We start from the raw sequence: 18,180 nt of genomic DNA on the forward strand, positions 1-18,180 counted from the left end.
GAAATTAAAGAAGAGTTGAAAAAATTCATGGAAACAAATGATAATGAAAACACAACGGTTCAAAATCTGTGGGACACAACAAAGGCAGTCCTGAGAGGAAAATATATAGCGGTACAAGCCTTTCTCAAGAAACAAGAAAGGTCTCAGGTACACAACCTAACCCTACACCTAAAAGAGCTAGAGAAAGAACAAGAAAGAAACCCTAAACCCAGCAGGAGAAGAGAAATCATAAAGATCAGAGCAGAAATCAATGAAATAGAAACCAAAAAAACAATAGAACAAATCAACGAAACTAGGAGCTGGTTCTTTGAAAGAATTAATAAGATCGATAAACCCCTGGCCAGACTTATCAAAAAGAAAAGAGAAAGGACCCAAATAAATAAAATCATGAATGAAAGAGGAGAGATCACAACTAACACCAAAGAAATACAGACAATTATAAGAACATACTATGAGCAACTCTACGCCAACAAATTTGACAATCTGGAAGAAATGGATGCATTCCTAGAGACATATAAACTACCACAACTGAACCAGGAAGAAATAGAAAGCCTGAACAGACCCATAACCAGTAAGGAGATTGAAACAGTCATCAAAAATCTCCAAACAAACAAAAGCCCAGGGCCAGATGGCTTCCCGGGGGAATTCTACCAAACATTTAAAGAAGAAATAATTCCCATTCTCCTGAAACTGTTCCACAAAATAGAAATGGAAGGAAAACTTCCAAACTCATTTTATGAGGCCAGCATCACCTTGATCCCAAAACCAGACAAGGATCCCATCAAAAAAGAGAACTACAGACCAATATCCTTGATGAACACAGATGCAAAAATTCTCGCCAAAATACTAGCCAATAGGATTCAACAGTACATTAAAAGGATTATTCACCACGACCAAGTGGGATTTATTCCAGGGCTGCAAGGTTGGTTCAACATCCGCAAATCAATCAATGTGATACAACACATTAGTAAAAGAAAGAATAAGAACCATATGATATTCTCCATAGATGCTGAAAAAACATTCGACAAAGTACAGCATCCCTTCCTGATCAAAACTCTTCAAAGTGTAGGGATAGAGGGCACATACCTCAATATTATCAAAGCCATCTATGAAAAACCCACCGCAAATATCATTCTCAATGGAGAAAAACTGAAAGCTTTTCCGCTAAGGTCAGGAACACGGCAGGGATGTCCGTTATCACCACTGCTATTCAACATAGTACTAGAAGTCCTAGCCTCAGCAATCAGACAACAAAAGGAAATTAAAGGCATCCAAATTGGCAAAGAAGAAGTCAAACTATCACTCTTCGCAGATGATATGATACTATATGTGGAAAACCCAAAAGACTCCACTCCAAAACTGCTAGAACTTGTACAGGAATTCAGTAAAGTGTCAGGATATAAAATCAATGCACAGAAATCAGCTGCATTTCTATACACCAACAACAAGACAGAAGAAAGAGAAATTAAGGAGTCAATCCCATTTACAATTGCACCCAAAACTATAAGATACCTAGGAATAAATCTAACCAAAGAGACTAAGAATCTATACACAGAAAACTATAAAGTACTCATGAAAGAAATTGAGGAAGACACAAAGAAATGGAAAAATGTTCCATGCTCCTGGATTGGAAGAATAAATATTGTGAAAATGTCTATGCTACCTAAAGCAATCTACACATTTAATGCAATTCCTATCAAAGTACCATCCATTTTTTTCAAAGAAATGGAACAAATAATCCTAAAATTTATATGGAACCAGAAAAGACCTCGAATAGCCAAAGCAATATTGAAAAAGAAAGCCAAAGTTGGTGGCATCACAATTCCAGACTTCAAGCTCTATTACAAAGCTGTCATCATCAAGACAGCATGGTACTGGCACAAAAACAGACACATAGATCAATGGAACAGAATAGAGAGCCCAGAAATAGACCCTCAACTCTATGGTCAACTAATCTTCGACAAAGCAGGAAAGAATATCCAATGGAAAAAAGACAGCCTCTTCAACAAATGGTGTTGGGAAAATTGGACAGCCACATGCAGAAAAATGAAATTGGATCATTTCCTTACACCACACACGAAAATAGACTCAAAATGGATGAAGGATCTCAATGTGAGAAAGGAATCCATCAAAATTCTTGAGGAGGGGGCGCCTGGGTGGCTCAGCGGGTTAAGCCGCTGCCTTCGGCTCAGGTCATGATCTCAGGGTCCTGGGATCGAGCCCCGCATCGGGCTCTCTGCTCAGCAGAGAACCTGCTTCCTCCTCTCTCTCTCTGCCTGCCTCTCTGCCTGCTTGTGATCTCTCTCTGTCAAATAAATAAATAAAAAATCTTTAAAAAAAAAAAAAATCCTTGAGGAGAACACAGGCAGCAACCTCTTCGACCTCAGCCACAGTAACATCTTCCTAGGAACATCGCCAAAGGCAAGGGAAGCAAGAGCAAAAATGAACTATTGGGATTTTATCAAGGTCAAAAGCTTTTGCAAAGCAAAGGAAACAGTTAACAAAATCAAAAGACAACTGACAGAATGGGAGAAGATATTTGCAAATGACATATCAGATAAAGGGCTAGTGTCCAAAATCTATAAAGAACTTAGCAAACTCAACACCCAAAGAACAAATAATCCAATCAAGAAATGGGCAGAAGACATGAACAGACATTTCTGCAAAGAAGACATCCAGATGGCCAACAGACACATGAAAAAGTGCCCCATATCACTCGGCATCAGGGAAATACAAATCAAAACCACAATGAGATACCACCTCACACCAGTCAGAATGGCTAAAATTAACAAGTCAGGAAATGACAGATGCTGGCGAGGATGCGGAGAAAGGGGAACCCTCCTACACTGTTGGTGGGAATGCAAGCTGGTGCAACCACTCTGGAAAACAGCATGGAGGTTCCTCAAAATGTTGAAAATAGAACTACCCTATGACCCAGCAATTGCACTGCTGGGTATTTACCCTAAAGATACAAACGTAGTGATCCGAAGGGGCACGTGCACCCGAATGTTTATAGCAGCAATGTCTACAATAGCCAAAGTATGGAAAGAACCTAGATGTCCATCAACAGACGAATGGATAAAGAAGATGTGGTATATATACACAATGGAATACTATGCAGCCATCCAAAGAAATGAAATCTTGCCATTTGCGACGACGTGGATGGAACTAGAGGGTACCATGCTTAGCGAAATCAGTCAATCGGAGAAAGACAACTATCATATGATCTCCCTGATATGAGGGAGAGGAGATGCAACATGGGGGGGTTAAGGGGGTAGGAGAAGAGTAAATGAAAGAAGATGGGATTGGGAGGGAGACAAACCATAAGTGACTCTTAATCTCACAAAACAAACTGAGGGTTAATGGGGGGAGGGGGGTTGGGGGGATGGGATTATGGACATTGGGGAGGGTATGTGCTATGATGAGTGCTGTGAAGTGTGTAAACCTGGCGATTCACAGACCTGTACCCCTGGGGATAAAAATATATGTTTATAAAAAATAAAATTAAAAATAAATTAAATAAATAAATAAATAAATAAATAAAAGAATGCAAGATCATAAATGACCCTTCTGGTTTTAAAACTCCGTAATTTCCCATTTTATTTCAGGTACTTAGCAGTTGATCCTCAGTAATCCATTCAAATTCACTGTCATGTGCTCCCAGATAAACCTACTTTCCTTGCTATATAGGTCTTCTTCCTTCTTCTGGTTTCCATGAATCTGTTCAGATTCCTTCATCTGGAATTTGATTTCCCTGTCTCTCAACCAGGCCATCAATCATATTCCCTTCATATTATACTTAAGTGTTAGAAGCCACTCATTAATATCCATATCTGTCATGATCATTATATCCTATGAAATGTTTATAAACAGACTATTCTATAAATTATTAACAACCAAAATGTATTGAATACTTCTAATTTATAGGACACTCTCCTACTTATTATAAGGTATCAAAGAACTAAAGCACCGAAAAAACTTATACTGAATTTGCAGAGAAAAGACCTAACCTTCTGATGAGTTAATTTTCAGTATCAAAGTAAATAATAGCTCACTATAAGCAAATAAGCTATAGGCCCAAGCATAATGAATTTCCAGGTGTTTAACATTCATTAAGAAAAGGGATGAGGAAGAGATCACATAGGCTGGAATAAATTGAGAAAAATTAGTCAAGTCTTAAACTGATCTTTAAGGTTATAAAAGCTATGAATGGGTAAAGGGAAAGGTATGGATATTTCTGCAGAGGTAAGAAGATATGAGGAAATGGGGAACAAAACCATGAGAAGTAGAAAGTACAGAAGGCAGCTGGTTGGATATAAGGCTGGAGAGGTATGTGAGAAATTTAAGACTCCTCTGAATTGATTTCACTATTACTTATTGAGTACCTGTCCTCTGACAGAGTCATGAATGAGCTTCAAAGGGTCCATGAACTTCCCTGAAGTTCTGTGTCAAATTTTTGCTTATTTATATGTGTTTCCTGGAAAGAGTATAAGGCACATGGAGGGGGGAGGGTAGGATTTGTTATCTTTGGTTAAAGATCAGAGAAAAGGAATTGTCAGAATGACAGTAACAAGTCTTAGATTTCTGTGCATTGCAGTGCTGTACTATTTTAGCAATTATCAGTTGTTACACTGAAAAATGTTCTTTTACTTAATGTATCGATCATGCCACCTTATTTAAATTCTTTATCCTAAAACAAAAGAACTGTATCATCTGTTTATTTCTATATACTCTGCATTGCAATGTGGAGTATTTATATAATGTCAATTTATCTTGCAGGAAAGGAAGTGAAGAAAAGAAGTGCCTCTTCCTCTGTTTAAAGACAGTTTTTTTACTTGTGTTTTTAATCCTTTCTTACATCTAAAAAGAAAACCCTTCTTAGATCTCAATATCTGCTTCTCTCACCTACTGTTCTGCTTTTTTGCTTCTGTTCACAGCCAAGATTTTTTAAAGAATACTCTCTGTCTTCACTTCCTATCCAGCCATTTACTCTTTTTAAAAACTACTTAAGTTTATTTAATGTCAACACTTTTCACAGATTTTTTTTAATTGTGGAATATTTCAGACATACAGAGAATAACATAACAACCATGTCCTTACCATCCAAATTTAACTTATGTTTACACTTTGCCGTATTTGCTTCAGTTCTCTCTACTAAGAAAGCAAAACATTACAGATCTAATTCCATCTTTGTTTTTACCCCTCCTTGAGCCCATTCTCATTAGAGCCTTCCCTTCACATTCTTTTGGGCCCATTTCCCCTTCTAGAAGTAACCTTAATTTTGAAGTTGATGCTTACCTTTTCCATCTGTGTTTTCCATATTGATTACTTGTATTGATATATGTTTGTCTATTAACAGTATTTGTATGTTTTTAACTTATGTAAATCTAACTAGCTTTATTTTCATTCAACATTATGTTCTTGAGATTTATTCATATGGATAAAGATCTAATTTGTCTCTTTGTAACTGTTGGATGAGATTCTGTATGAATATACCATTGTTATTCATTCCTTTCCCAGTGAACATGTAGGTTGCCTCTAGTTTGTCACTGTAACAGATAGTGCTGCAGTGAATGTCCTTGTGCTTGCCTCTTCTTGCCTGTGTGCAAGAGTCTCTAGTGCATTGGATGGCAGCAACGTTACCATCACCTGGAAACTCACAGATGCAAACTATGGTGAGAGGGCCCACCAGTCTTCACTTCCCCACCACCTTGTGTGATAACGGTCCATTCAGTGCCATTGATCCCATTTATCACATCTCTCTGGAAGATACTGCCTTTTCTCCTTTCCCACTGTCATTGCTAGATTTTAACATAATAGTCTGTCTTTCCTAGACTATTCTAGGAACTTTTAAACTTAATCTTTTTATGCAGTTTTGGCCCAATTTCATTTTCCATATTACTGTTGGAATGATTGCTTTTTAAACATAAATCTGATCGTATTGCTTTTCAGTATAAAACTTCATGTAAAGTCCATTTAGGCTTGCGTTCTGTGTTCTCTTTCCCTCTGTAGCCTCTTTCTCATCAGTTCGCATCTTTGTCCCCTGTGTTCTTGCACACGAAGGACTGTTTTCACTTCCCTGATCTGTGATGTCACATGCAGTACTGCCTTTTTACTTGTTAATCTTTCTTCCTAGAATTCCCTGTCTGCCCCCATTCTTCTTAGAAACCGATTTTCTCCATAAAGCCTTTTCTGAGTTCTTCATAGAATTAACCATATCCATTGTGTCTGTATAATTATAGGTTTTACAACACATTTTATCACACCTACTATACAGTATTTGTTTTCGTATATTACTTATATACTTTCTAGATCTTTGTATTTATACTTTCTTACTATATCAAGGTCTCTTCAAGGTCAGGGACCATGACATATTTATCTTTGTATTTTGTATCTTTTATAGTACCTTACATGGAGTAGATCCTCAGCACATATTCAAATGGACAGATAAAGGCAAAGACACAATACCATGTTCCATCTGCAGTAGATGGACCAGAAGAAATACAGATATTCTCTGACTTTGAATCTCTGTAAAGGAAGAGACTACATCATAGCTCTCCTTTGCTTCACAGTCCGGTCATAGAAAGGGCTCTCTTTGTCTTGTCTTGTTTTGTTTTATTTTGAAATACTTTTAAACTTCAGAAAAGTTGTAAAAATAATACATAGAATTCTCATACATATTTCAACCAGATTTGTCAGTTGTTAACTATATATGTATCTTTCAGTACATAAAAATATAAGGATTTTTCCCTGAAACCGAGGAGCACATGCAAACACATTCATTTTACTGCTAAATACTTCAATGTTTGTCTCCTAAAGACAAAATTGGATACAATTCCATTATCTGATACCAGTCCATTTTTCACATTCATCGGTTGTCCCAGTGATGTCCTTAATTAAACGCACTTTTCCCCCCATCCAGGATTTAATCGGTTCTTTTAGTTGTCAATTTTCTTTGGTGTCCTTTAATCTGGAGTAGTCCCTCTCTTAGCTTTTCTTGTCTTTGATGACATTGTTACTTTTGATAAGAACATTATGTTTGTTTTGAAAATGTGCCTTAATTTTGGTTTATCTGCTATTTTTTCCTTGATTAACTTCAGGTACATGGAAGTTTTTAACTAGTATTACAAGAATAGCAACTAGAATTCTAGCCTTTCTGTTGGCTATTATTCATAGTAGTTTGCTGTTTCATGGTATCTTCTGCTAAAATTGAGAGGAGTTAATTCGACTGACACTCCCATGTCAGCTCAGCCACTTAGGTCCATTTTTAAGTACCCCAAGGTATTCCCAGTTGTCTGCACCCTTGATTCATATTGACTTAAAAATACACAGGTATCTGATACTGCCTTTTGGATCAAAATGGGGATTGCTGATCTTGATCAAAGCAAAGAAGGAATGCCTACAATCTAAAGAGATTATTCAGTTTTCCATTATGTTATTAGAGAAGTTTTTAAAATTTCAGTTGAGAGACCTCTTCTAGAATATTAAATTAATTATTCAGAAATTCCAAAGCTGCAATAAATATTAAAGAATAACAAGTTTTAAGTTTTGTATTGTGATGCAGTGATTTGTTTGGAGGTGGGGGAATGTTCATTTCAATCCTAATTTAAGATTTGCTTATTTTCTGGGGCGCCTCGCTGGCTCAGTGGGTTAAGCCTCTGCCTTCGGCCTAGGTCATGGTCCCAGGGTCCTGGGATCAAGCCCCACGTCAGGCTCTCTGCTCAGCGGGAAGTCTGTTTCTCCCCCTTTCTCTGCCTGCCTCTCTGCCTACTTGTGATTTCTCTCTTTCTCTGTCAAATAAATAAATAAAATCTTTTAAAAAAAAGATTTACTTATTTTCTATGAACATTTTTCTCTCTCTTATAGGGAGTTTATTGGATTTCCTGAAGGAGGGAGATGGAAAGTATTTGAAGCTCCCACAACTGGTTGATATGGCTGCTCAGGTATTTGTGTACTGCACATGCCTCCATTTGCATTGATAGTGTACATAAAAATGTAAAATAATCATAGTAGAACTGTTGTTTATATAGTGAAATCATGGAATTTTAGAGTGGAAGGAACATTAGAGATAATCCAGTCTGATTTCCCTATGTTATAGATAACATAGTGTCTGAAGACCTGCAGTATCTAACAGATTCATATAATTTACTAGTATTAGAACCAAGCATGTAATTCCCAGTATGGTGCTGTCATGCATCATGTGACCTTTTAGAAACCTGAGTTAACAAATATGAAATCTATATGTATTTCTATTTCAGTAGATAAATTTTAAGATAATGAATGATTGCTATTCCACAGAAAATTTTGGAAATCTAAAGAATGTGCTGAACTTTTTATTTAATATAGTTGAAAACAAGAATGAAGATGGCAATATACACTGAAAAATGGGATATTTTTATTCTTCTGAATTTTTGTTCTTATTTTTGAATTTTAAATTACCATGTATGAGCAATTTTATATATTTAAAAAATTTTTATTTAAGTATAGTTGACACAGTGTTACGTTAGTTTTAGGTATATAGCATAGTGATTCAACAAGACTATATATGTGTTCGCAAATGTTGCTACCATCTGTTACCATATGATGTTATTATAGCATAATTGACTGTATTCTCTATGCTGTGCCTTTTGTTCCTCTGAGTCTTAGTTTTTAAATGTGAGTAAAAACTATTAACAGTTTCTGTTCAGAAATGTGGGAGGTGTTCGAGGGGCCTTTGATTGGCTTTAGTTGACATGTCAGTTCTAAAACTGCTTTCTTGGTGAGCATCCAGATGTCCACAGACTCTCAGTTTAGAGAAGCTTTATACCAAGAAACTGCCCATCTGAGGATTTGGCATATGCCAAGCCTAGTCCATGGTCCTGTGTTCAAGCCTCTTAAACACGACGGTAGAGTTCAGCAAACCATTTTTGTGAAGGGCCATATAAATGTTTTAGGCTTTGTGGACCATATGCATCTCTTGTTTCTTCTCCTGTTCTCCCTTTTCTGATTCCCCCCTCCTTCCTTCCCTTTGTATCATATGTGTTTGTTTGTTTTCCTTTTCAAGATTGCTGATGGTATGGCGTATATTGAAAGAATGAATTATATTCACCGAGATCTTCGGGCTGCTAATATTCTTGTAGGAGAAAATCTTGTTTGCAAAATAGCAGATTTTGGTTTAGCAAGGTTAATTGAAGACAATGAATATACAGCAAGACAAGGTAAGATTACTTTTTTTTTTTAAGATTTTATTTATTTATTTGACAGAGATCACAAGTAGGCAGAGAGGCAGGCAGGGAGGCAGGAGGAAGCAGGCTCCCCGCTGAGCAGAGAGCTCTATCCCAGGACCCTGAGACCATGACCCAAGCCAAAGGTAGAGGCTTAACCCACTGAGCCACCCAGGCGCCCCTATTTAAAGAACTATTTTATACTGTTGTGTATATACATAAGTATATAAGACACCTGTAATCTTATTTCCACTCTAAATGTCTAAGCTTCACAAAGGCTGTGTTTTTATGTCTCCCATAATGATTAGCAAATGCCTTGTGCATAAGAAACATACACTAAATATTTGAGTAAATATAGGCTTTTAAAATTAGAATTCAACAGAATGGGCCATTATCAACGAACAGTTAAGTATAGCCAATAGGTGCTAGACTTCCTTAAAGTTACAGATCCTATAATCATGTTTTTAGTTGCTGATCAGAGTTTCTGCCGTTGTGGGTTTTTTTGTTTTTTGTTTTGTTTTTCTTTTAAGTAGACCTCATGCCCAGCATGGAGCTTGGTATGGGGCCTAAACTGATGACCCTAAGATCAAGACCTGAGCTGAGATCAAGAGTCAGATGCTTAACTGACTGAGTCACCCAGGCCCCCTTCTACCTCTGTTTTCTTGAACAATTTTCTGTCCCCACCAACATTTCTTTTTCTTTCTTTTTTTTTTTTTTTAAATATTTTATTTATTTATTTGACAGACAGAGATCACAAGTAGGCAGAGAGGCAGGTAGAGAGAGAGGAAGGGAAGCAGGCTCCCTGCAGAGCAGAGAGCCCGATGCGGGGCTCGATCCCAGGACCCTGGGATCATGACCTGAGCCGAAGGCAGAGGCTTTAACCCACTGAGGTGCCCCAACATTTTTTTTTCTTATGTCACTGGTTTATGAGAAAGAAATGTAATTTATTGTAGTATGAATTCAAATTTTAAAGAATTTTTCCCATGTATCTTGTACTTTTGAAGAATCTGACATTGATGACACATACAATAAAGATACTGACTAAAGATTAATCCTGCTTATACCATATTTATAAAAATATATATATTTTTAAAGATTTTATTTATTTATTTGAGAGAGGGAGAGAGAGGGAACACAAGCCGAGGGAGGCAGAAAGAGAAGGAGGACAGAGAAGGAGGAGCAGGGAGCCCAAGGTGGGATTCAATCCCAGGACCCTGGGATCATGACCTGAACCAAAGACAAACGCTTAACTGACTGAACCGCCCACATGCCCCCAAAATAGATTTTAATGAACAATTTTCTTAAGCAAGATTGTCATTATTTTAGGTGCAAAATTTCCAATCAAATGGACAGCTCCCGAGGCTGCACTATATGGTCGATTTACAATAAAGTCTGATGTATGGTCATTTGGTATTCTACAGACAGAGCTGGTAACAAAGGGCAGAGTGCCATATCCAGGTAAGCTGACATTTCATTTTAGCTCTTTGTTATCCCAAGACCCTTAACTAGAGTTTATTAGGAGCAAAAACTGTAAGGGGAAGAAAAACTTTTTTTGTTCTCTTTTTTCCCTTCCCTCCCTTTCTTCCTCTCATTATTTGGCATTGGATAGACTGCAGCCTTTGAGAATCATGATTCTTGAGATAGGGCAAACACACGAGGTGTGACCCATATTCACCTCAGCTTTCTCAAGACATTTTCCAAATGGGCCTTTTATTTCTACTATTCTCTCAGATAATAAGCATATCTTAAATATCCTGGGACATCTCCCCAGCAACCTCCTTCCCTCCCGAATAATTGAGAGTCTGCTTAGCCTATCATAACACAGGGTGAGCTACTAATGGAGACAGGATTACAAAGAAATACAAGAAAGAAATTGTATATAATAACTTGAAGAAAGGCAAACAGGTGATACTAGATAAGGAAACTTTCAGGGAAGTGCATTGATATAGTTTCATAGTTAATATATTTGGCAAAACCAGGACCAGAACTTTTCTTCTGAATTTGTTTGGAAGTTCTTTCAGACATTATCTTGCCACTGTCCCTCATTAACCCAAATTTGGTCCTTGTGAACTGTTAATATCAGAAAGTATCAGTACTTCAAAGTAGGACTCTAAATTCTCATTAATCAAATGGGGTTGGGTTTTGAAGGCATTAGGGTTAAAATTAAGGTTTCAGGTGGAATGAAAAAAAATTAGACATGTTGAAACAGATTAGCATTTTCTAAGCATTTGATATACTTGACATTTAGAATTTATTTATTTTTTGTTGAAAATATCCTTTCACTTGATAAACTTACTATACCTTGAATCAGTTAGTGACTAGGGGATTTGTTCTGTCTTGCTAGTGGTGTTAGGGATCACTTTTTCTAATGTTTGAATCTTGTGTGTTAGGTATGGTAAACCGTGAAGTGCTAGAACAGGTGGAACGAGGATACAGGATGCCTTGCCCTCAGGGCTGCCCAGAATCCCTACATGAATTGATGAACCTTTGTTGGAAGAAGGACCCTGATGAAAGGCCAACATTTGAATATATTCAGTCCTTCTTGGAAGACTACTTCACTGCTACAGAGCCACAGTACCAGCCAGGAGAAAATTTATAATCCAAGTAGCCTTTTATATGCACAAATCTGCCAAAATGTAAAGAACTTGTGTAGACTTCCTTACTTTACATACAGGAATCAAAAGAAGAAAGTCTTCTTCACTCTGCATGTTTTTAATGGTAAACTGGAATTCCAGATACGGTTGCACAAACCGCTTTTTTTTTTTCCAAGTGTTAAACTCTAAAATACCAATGATGAATTTTCCAACTTATTTCAGGGTCCAAAGAAAGTATAGTTATGATGTTGATGACCGTGTGAGTGATAGCATGACCATGAAGAGCAACAAGGCTGCTTCTTTATAAATCACTTCCTTTCTTTTATTCCCCAAACTCAGAGTTGTTAAGAGGAAAGTGTGTATCATTATAGACAAAACTTGGGAGATAAAAACAGGTATACCATAATAAAATCTAAAGTCAAGGAACTTTATAGGACCAAACAATTCCATTCCAGTTTTTAAAGATGTCTTCCATTCATTGTTCTCACAAGCTTTTTGGAAGTTGAACAGTTAGTATACAATCTTACTAATATCTACCTTCTTTTGCATGGAAATGCACCAGGTTTTTAGAAGCAAAAAGGAATATAAACAGCATCTAAAACTTGATTAATGTTAGACAACAGTAGTGACATTTGAAAGTATAATGCACTATGTTAATACTCATACTCATGGAACTGGAAAGTAGAAATTTTTCACTTTGATTAATCATTTTCTGAGTAGCTCAGTTTAGAATAATGAAGGTAACTAGAAAGTGAGTTAATCTTTTATAAGGTTGTATTGATTTTCTTTAAGGCATTATATAATTGAAGTTGTACTGTCCAATCCAAGGGAAAATCTTTTAATATTTAGATAACATGAAAAAATAAGACCCGATATTTAAACAGTCCTTTTGAAAAAGTAGACTGGTACTGTGAGATATTTCTAGTATGTACTTACGGTGATGGGTGCCACAAATATGAAATATCACTAGATCAGGGACTTGAATGCACTTTTGCTCTTCCTGAATATAGACTGACAGAGAGGAAAATATTTAAAAGAAATATGAGAAAAGAAAATGTGAAAAATTTACAGGTAGAGGGATGGAATGTTATGCTTAATGTTCATGTTAAGGAGTGACAAATGGCTTTGCTGGCACTCACAGCTCCTCACTCACCTGTTCTGAGATTTTAAGAGTTACAAAGTATGTCTAAAACTAATCTTTCTTAACGTAAACACTAAATGAGCATTCAGCCTCAAATAGCTAAGTTAAGGCTTCCCACTAATTCCAGTGATAGAGCTTTTATGTGAAACATTTTTAGAACTCCAGTTTTCAAATCTGTGTTTAAATCTATATTAACTTTTTAAATATACTTAATGGTGATCATTTTTTCCCTTTTTAGAATTTAGTTGTTTTGGGGAGCAAAACTTATTGAGAATAATAGCAGCGGTGGAAAGGGAGGGACAGGTTTTTTGCCCAAAGTATAGAAGTGAAACTAAAAAGTTTTATGACTGACTCAAAAAGAAATTCCAAAATAGGAATTTAAATAGCATCATTACTGGTTTAAGTGTAGCAAAGGAACTGAATCTGACAAATGAAAGTATTTATGTTTTAAAATATTCTCCTTTATAGTCACACTTTTAAAGCAATACATCAGGTTCCCATATTTTAGAATTATAATTCTTTTTTTTCTGATCAACATTTATTCAAGAAAAATGGTTGAATCTTAGTAAGATCAGTGAGCTTTGTCATGTACTTGCTCTATTCACAACCCTTAACCCCAATTCCACTGTAACCTTGAAAACCAAGAGCCCCTGTAATTACAATTTTTAACTATCATCACTTACCTGATTTCATCATTAAGTTTAAAGTTCTGTGCCATGGTAACTCTATTGAAATTCAGGCAATTTTAAATGACAAATGAGTTTCATTTAGGTTGGTAATAGCTCTGGTACTAAAGGTTGTGGAGGTTTCTAATGTTTACGTAACCTGTTTAGTATTCAATCTCTCTTCCAAGAGACTCTTCCTAAGATTCCTGTCATCATTTACCCAGAACATCTACAACCTCGGACATCAGATTTTTAAAGGGCTTTATGTGAACTATGGTATTATAATTTTTCTAAGCATTTAAAAAAGGATAACAAAATTATGTAATAATTGTGTTCAGAAAAATAAGTCAGGAAAAGTTGATGGTATTCATTAGGTTTTAACTAAATGGAGCAGTTCCTTATATCACTTGTATAGTAAGGAAATAAAACACTAACTTAATGTGTATTCAGTTTAAATGGTTCTGTATTTTTAAATTGCCAAGAGAAATAAAGAACTTTGTACATTTGAAGATTTTTTTTTTCCAGCAGCTTTTCATCTTCAGTGTCTTAATGTGGAATTCAACCCTCACCAGAAAAGGAAGTTGACAAAAACAACCTTTATAGCACAAACACTTTTTTTAATGAATAATGGTAGCCTAAAATGTAATATTTTTATAAGGTATTATAATACTGTTTTGTGGATAATTGAAATAAAAATTCTCATTGAATCACCCATTTATCTTTCCAGCCACTATTCATATTTTCTCATCAGTTTTTTAAAAAATTGGTATTTATAGCATATTCTGAATTTGTTCTTCCATTAGGAAAAAAGTGTTCAGTTATAACTCTTGAGCAGAGTTGAATCAATTCTTTATTAAATTCAGATCATTATTGAACTCATTCTGTGTGTTTAATCCCATGTCAGGTGAGTGACATTTTTATAAGTTTTTTGTCTTTTGGTTTTTTTTAATTATACCAGCAACTACAGTTAAATGTATTGTACAACAAAACCTAGGTAATTTGAGTGAAGCTATTCACAGTGAATGTGTGTGAAGGATATAAAATAAAATGACCACTTACTTAATTTTCTAAAAATGAAAAATATGTGAGCCTTACTTCTGTGTGTGTTTTACTCTTCTATTATAGGTATAATGAAAATAAAATTATACTAAATTATGAATGGCCAATCTAAAGCATTTATTTCCAATAAGGTAATATCATTTTCTTTTACTATTATCTAAAATAATCAGCTTTGTTTTTCCCTGATGATTTCAGAACAGTACATTTAACCAACAAAAACATCATTTAGTAAACATTTGTTTAGTATTTTTATACAGTGTAGTAATAGTTCCTCAGTTTAAGAATGTTTTTCTAGTTTGCTGTTTGCCTTTTAATTTTACATGTAATTTTTTCTCAATTAAGTTGTACATTTGTATGTTATAAAATCTCCTTTATTATACTTAAAAAGTCTTTTGCATCCCAAGATTAAATAATCATCTTCTCTGTTATATTTTATGCTTTCCTTTTTTACATTTCTCTTTAAGTTATCTTTATCTTTTAAGTTATCTAGGTATAAAACGTGATTTAAGGGTCTAGCGTAATTTTGTCCCATATAGTTAATTTTCCCAGCACCATTTATTGGTTAATCCGTTCCCATCCCATTAGTTTGGGTTCTTTACTTTTATTATGCACATACCTACACATACCAGCTTTGTTCAATTAACTTGCTATTCTTCCATCAAAATAACACTTTGAATTGCCAGTCACCTGATAATGCATTTTAATAATTGAACAAGTTGTCTTTGGTATTCCTTTTTTGAGGCAAATTCTTGATGAAGTTGAGACCTTATTTTTCATATTACCCAAAAATTCAAGTGATGTTTAGGTTTACATTATGCTTATAACTTGGTAAGAATTAACATCTTTAAAATCCATCTTCCTAGCCCATTTATGCAAATCTTCATTTACATCTCTTAGTAAAGTTCTTCTCTAAGACTTTTCTCTGTGGAATTGAAAGCTGAGTTTCATCTCATCTCATTATACTGCTCTAAAGATGTCACCCCAGTCACTGCTGAAGACCTCTGGGGTCTCCACTGGGGAGACCCACTTTGTTACAAAAGAAACCAACTTGTAGACATGAGAATTGTGCCCCAGTAGCATTTGTTTCCCTAAAATCAGCTCTTCTCCAGCCCTTCCTCCAGTTTTTCCTTTTTTTTTTTTTTTTTTTTTTGTTTAAATGGCATCAAGTTGCGTTTCTGTCACCAGCAACCACAGTCCTGATTAACGTTCAAATTGTCAAAGCAGAAAGGAATACTTATTAAAGTAAGCCGCTCATATATCGCTTCATCTGTTGGCCCTTCCACATCCACTCTGCTGACTGGATTCCCTCATTTTGGAGTCCTTTTGAGGTACGCAAGAGATGAGCTCTAGCAGAAAATGGGAGGAAACCGACAAGGTCAAAGTATTTCCCTATTTCCTCCTTTCGAGGTTGGATTGCCTATGTCCTTCAACCAAAGGTTCCTTTCAGTTATACCTCTTTTTTCTTTTGGGGGAGTGATAACAGCTCTCATCCCTTATCTTTTCTGTTTAGGGGTAGGGTGCTTCTAATTTTGGTTACTGCATTAATCCTGTGATTCCCCTATCCCGCCTGCCCTTTTGTAAATATCTTTGATTCTTCTTAATTTGTGCTGTTTCCAGCTGGGACTCTGACTGATATTCCTTGTGCTACTAATAACTATCAGTAGAAAATAACAAACTTACATTATTGCATCAAAGTGACAGTTTATACAAAATAGTAACATTATTGGTAACAGCAACTTACAATATTAAGTGTAAAATTACTGTAAGACCTTATTAACCAGAGAGACCTCTTTAATTGAGGTATAGTTAACAGACAACATGTTTCAGATGTACAGTATAATGATTTAGTATTTGTATATTTTGTGAAATCATAGTAAGTCTAGTAACATCTGTCAACATATGTAGTTACAAAATATTTTTTCTTCTGATCAGAACTTTGAAGATCTCATAACAACTCTCAAATATGCAATGTGGTATTAACTATTGTTGCCAAGCTGAACATTACATCCTGATGACTTATTTTATAACTGGAAGTTTGTATCTTTTGACTTTCCTCACCCATTTCTATTCCCCACCTCTGGCAACCACCTGTCTGTTCTCTGTATCTGAGCTTGGTTTATTTATTTGCTTTTTTGGTTCCACCTATAAGTAATATCACATAGTATTTCTCTTCGTCTGACTTATTTCACTTAACATAATACCCTCAAGGCCCATCCATGTTGTCTTGACTAGAAAAATGTCTTTCATTCCTTTGAGAGAATAACATTCCATTATATATACACACATTTTATTTATCCATTCATCCATCAATGGACACAGGTTGTTTCCATATCTTGGTTATTCTAAATGCTGCAATGAATATAGGAATGCATATACTTTTTGTGTGTGTTAATGCTTTTATTTTCTTCAGATAAATACCCAGAAGTGTAATTGCTGGGTCGTATGATAGTTCTGGTTTGTTTTTGTTTTTGTTTTTGTTTTTTAAGATTTTATTTATTTATGACAGAGAGAGATAGTGAGAAAGGGAACACAAGCACAAGGGAGCTGGAGAGGAAGAAGCAGGCTCCCCGCTGAGCAGAGAGTCCTGATGTGGGGCTCGATCCCAGGACCCTGGGATCATGACCTAAGCCCAAGGCAGATGCCCAACGACTGAACCATCCAGGTGCCCCGGTAGTTCTGTTTTTAATTTTTTGAGGCACCTCAAATTTTGAGGCACCAAAAAATCCCATAGTGGCTGCACCAACTTACATTCCCACAAACAGTGTATAAGGGTTCCCTTTTCTCCACATCCTTGCCAACACTCGTTACTTTTTGTCTTATTGTTAGTAGCTATTTTATCAGGTGTGAGGTGATGTCTCATGCTTTCATTTGCCATTTCTCTGATGATTAGTGATGTAAAGCATCTTTTCATGTGCTTAATGGCTCTCTCTCTCTCTCTCTCTCTCGCTCTATATATATCTTCTTTGGAAAAAAATGACTATTCAGAATTACCCTTTTTAATTAGATTATTTGTGGGTTTTTTTTGTTTTGTTATTAAGTTGTAAGATTTCTTGGGGCGCCTGGGTGGCTCAGCTGCTAAGCGTCTGCCTTAGGCTCAGATCATGATCCCACAGTCCTGGGATAGAGCCCCGCATTGGGCTCCCTGCTCGGGAAGCCTGCTTCTCCCTGTCACACTCCCCTTGCTTGTGTTCCCTCTCTTGCTGTCTCTCTCTCTCTGTCATATAAAAAAATAAAATCTTTTAAAAAGGGATGCCTGGGTGGTTCAGTCGGTTAAACATCTGCCTTCAGCTCAAGTCATGATCTCAGGGTCCTGGGATTGAGTCCCACATCAGGCTCCCTGCTCGGTGGGGGGAGCGTGCTTCTTCCTCTCCTTCCCACTTATGCTCTCTTGCTATCTCTGTCTCTCTCTCTCAAATAACATTTTGGGGAAAAAAAAGTTGTAGGATTTCTTTAGGTTTTGGATATTAATCTCTTATTGGATATATGACTATGCAGGGCTCAATCCCAGGACCCTGGGA

At 36.1% G+C, this 18,180-nt stretch overlaps 1 protein-coding gene across 1 annotated transcript in view; it reads left to right on the forward strand.

Annotated features, from left to right (window-relative positions):
• LOC111142572 (YES proto-oncogene 1, Src family tyrosine kinase) overlaps window positions 1-15,090 on the forward strand; it is a 71,739-nt gene extending 56,649 nt beyond the window's left edge. The window contains exons 9-12 of the mRNA XM_022495848.1: window positions 7,867-7,943; window positions 9,044-9,197; window positions 10,530-10,661; window positions 11,594-15,090. Coding sequence (XP_022351556.1) covers window positions 7,867-7,943; window positions 9,044-9,197; window positions 10,530-10,661; window positions 11,594-11,802 — 572 coding nt within the window. The 3' untranslated portion in view covers window positions 11,803-15,090. The remainder of the gene's footprint in view (window positions 1-7,866; window positions 7,944-9,043; window positions 9,198-10,529; window positions 10,662-11,593) is intronic.
• Window positions 15,091-18,180: the final 3,090 nt, after the last annotated feature.

The sequence above is a fragment of the Enhydra lutris genome, unplaced genomic scaffold (genome assembly GCF_002288905.1).
Source record: "Enhydra lutris kenyoni isolate GAN:26980312 unplaced genomic scaffold, ASM228890v2 scaffoldscaffold8, whole genome shotgun sequence".
In the NCBI taxonomy this organism is placed as follows: Eukaryota; Metazoa; Chordata; class Mammalia; order Carnivora; family Mustelidae; genus Enhydra; species Enhydra lutris.